Source organism: Octopus bimaculoides, chromosome 9 (genome assembly GCF_001194135.2).
Source record: "Octopus bimaculoides isolate UCB-OBI-ISO-001 chromosome 9, ASM119413v2, whole genome shotgun sequence".
NCBI lineage: Eukaryota > Metazoa > Mollusca > Cephalopoda > Octopoda > Octopodidae > Octopus > Octopus bimaculoides.
In genome coordinates this window covers 33401852-33405081 of record NC_068989.1, presented here as the reverse complement: position 1 = coordinate 33405081, position 3230 = coordinate 33401852, and the positions used below count along the sequence as shown (strand labels likewise).

Sequence of the window (3230 nt, the reverse complement as noted above, 5' to 3'; positions counted from 1 at the left end):
CTTTGAATTTTCTTTGTGTGTGTTTGTACCACATCTTGTGGGTGGTTTTTCAGTGGCCATCCTGCCTCAGGCGTTCTAACAGATTTCATTTATCGTGTGTTTCCGCTCTGGCGAGGGAGCTCTGTAGTAACGCCTGCGCATGCGTAGTCTTACGCATGCGTAGAATTAAACAAGCAAGCGTTTCCCGCTCAAGTCATTCTCTTTCTCGCTGGCCAGCGATTGAGCATGGACGTGTGTTTAAAGCTGTCTCTACATCTTTCGGTCTTACACTTGACAGCTCGTTATTCTCACCTCTAAAGATGTATAACTAAAGATATGTATGTTTACCACTTAAATAAAATGTTGTTTAAGTTATTTAGTCTGGAGTTCAGCGTTCTGTTTATATTCTTTAATTTTATAGTAGAAAGTCAGGTATACAATCTAAAGATGTATAACCCACTTTCTACTAAAGAGGCAATAAAATTAGAATGAATCATCAAAAAAGATCCAACAAAAAAGACAGCCAATTCCAGAATGCTTTAGACACTAACAATCAAATAGAACATCATGAAAACAGAATCAAAAAGTTACCAGATAAACATAAACATAATAATAGTACAAATAACTGCATATGCCGTAGAAAATCTGCTTGTGCGCTCATGAACCAATGTGTCTAAAAAACATAATATACAAATGCACAATCTCCACATCCCAACATAGATATGCATACATAGGTACCTCGGAAAACCAATTCAATGTCCGTTATCGCCACTACATCTCGTCATTCAATAAAATAACACAACTTCACTGGCAGACCTAATATGGAGACTGAAAGAATCAAAAATTAAATATGAAATAAAATGGTCAATAATAAAAAATGCACACCCATGTAATTTGCAGTCTGGTAAATGTGACCTTAGCCTTGAGGAAGCATTGAGTATACTGCTGAGTAATAAGAACCTGGTAAACAAGCATGACGAGAAAGTTCCAAGGTGTAATCACTACACCAAGTATACATTTTCAAGATGTATAAAAATAATAATTATAATTCAGTCCCCCACTCCGTTCTTCTCATCCCATATGTATATGTATAGGAGTGCCTAAAAATATACCTAAGTACATACATATATGTAAATAAATGTATGTCTGTGCATGTATTTGTTGATTGGTGTATGTATATAAGTATGCATATATATGTATATATATGGGGATGCCTAGAGATGTATATGTATGTGAATATATTACATATGTAAGTGATTGTATATGTATGAAGGTATATGTGAGTGTATCTGCGTGTGTATATGAGCATATATACATGAATATACAGGGTGCGTAAGGTATTTGAGGACAGATTCATGTTTATAAAAAAACATATATAATAACAGATAATAACTTTATTTATCAAAAAATGCTATGAGGATAAAAATAAACCTTTTCTGTAATGTTATTCAATAAAGCCACTTTCAGCTTCAACAACTGCTTCTATATGAGATCTAAAGCATCTAAATGCTTGAATCAAGAAGTCCTGGTTTGTTTTGGACGTTACTCTGACTATGGCAACTTTCAAAGAATCTTTGGTGTTATTGGCCTGTTCATTGACCTCACTCTCAACAATGCTCCACATGTAATAGTCCAATGGATTGCGATCTGGAGAATTAGAAGGATAAATGTTAGGGGTTGTGTGATCATGAAAATTTTCAGCCATCCACTCCTGTGTTACTAGAGCCATGTGTAATAGTGCAGAGTCTTACTGAAACACATATGACCTTCCATTGCATACACTGTCTATCCAGGGCTTAATTATTTGTAGGCGGCAGAGTTAACTCTAAGGCCTTGTGGAAAGGAGTAAGGAGGCATCACATGTCCTTCATTGCTGACAACCCCTAAAACCATGACAGTTGCAAGAAATTTTGTATGCATAACACTTGGAATTTCAGAAGGGTCTGCACATAACCATTTGTCATTTCTTCTGTTAACTTTTTGATCTTGGTTGAAGTTTTTCTCATTTGAGAAAAGCCAAATCAAATCTTCTACTGGATTTTTCAGTTTGTTTGAGAGCCATGTAGATTTGATGTAGTATTTTTCTTTTGCTTTTTCTGACAACTTGACCTTACCTCATCATATAAGACTTATATCTGTTGTCTTCGTGGACAACATTTCTGACTGTTCCTTCTAACACATGGAGATCTTTTGCAATTCACCTCATGGACTTTCTGAGATTGTAATCAATGATCTATTGAACTTGCTGGATAAATTCAAGTGTTCTGATGATTTCAGAGAATTTAGAATGCTTTTTGTGCTTTGATACTGGAGATACTTTTCCATCTTCAGTCTCTAGCTCCTTACAAACTTTGTAGATGAAAGATCTGGCAACTTTTAAAGATCGAGATATTTCTAAATCACTATGCTCAGCCTATGTTTCTTCATTTCTTGAGTAAGCTGAGGGTCTGCCATTATTATTTTCTGAAACAAAGATTATACAGAGTTAGCAAAAAATGCAGCAATGACCCCCAAAAATTATGTCCTCAAATATCTTATGCACCCTATTTATATGGGAGAGTGTGTGGGTGTCTCTGAACCAATGAATACTGAAGATCAGATAATAAAATTTCACATGTGCAGCCTAACATGCAGAACAAAATAAACAGGCAATACATCCAATACCAGTCATAGCAGGCATGCAAAAGCACTTTAACAGCAAGCAGAATCAAACTGCCAGCATCTACTAAATTAAAACAAGGCAGATGGATGTGTTAGCATCAAAGTCGAAGGTTTTGTAACTAACAGAGACAGCAATTGAATATCATCTGAAGAAATACAACTGGATCCCATTATACAGGTAAACCATTGCATAATTAAATTCCTGTATATATGAAGAACTATGTTGTATGGAAACATTTGTAGTGATTAAAAAATAATTGTCCAACTGTACTCCTCCTTGTTGACCCTATCTTATTCAATTATATATATATATATATATATATATATATATCATCATCATCAACGTTTAACGTCTGCTTTCCATGCTAGCATGGGTTGGACGATTTGACTGAAGACTGGTGAAACCAGATGGCTACACGAGGTTCCAATATGATTTGGCAGAGTTTCTACAGCTGGATGCCCTTCCTAACGCCAACCACTCAGAGAGTGTAGTGGGTGCTTTTTACGTGCCACCAGCACGAAGGCCAGTCAGGCGGTACTGGCAACAGCCACGCTCAAAATGGTGTATTTTATGTGCCACCTGCACAAGA

General features: G+C 36.0%; 1 protein-coding gene across 5 annotated transcripts in view; it reads right to left on the bottom strand.

Moving 5' to 3' along the window:
- Positions 1 to 3230, bottom strand: part of LOC106875106 (mitochondria-eating protein) — a 63632-nt gene that overhangs the window by 13567 nt on the left and 46835 nt on the right. The window contains exon 8 of one of the 5 annotated variants that reach the window (XM_052970576.1): positions 17 to 2442. The exons of 3 other annotated variants lie outside the window; for them this stretch is intronic. In XM_052970576.1, coding sequence (XP_052826536.1) covers positions 2374 to 2442 — 69 coding nt within the window. In that variant the 3' untranslated portion in view covers positions 17 to 2373. Of the gene's footprint in view, positions 1 to 16; positions 2443 to 3230 lie in introns of those variants that run through there. One more of the 5 variants, XM_014923088.2, reaches the window with a different exon arrangement.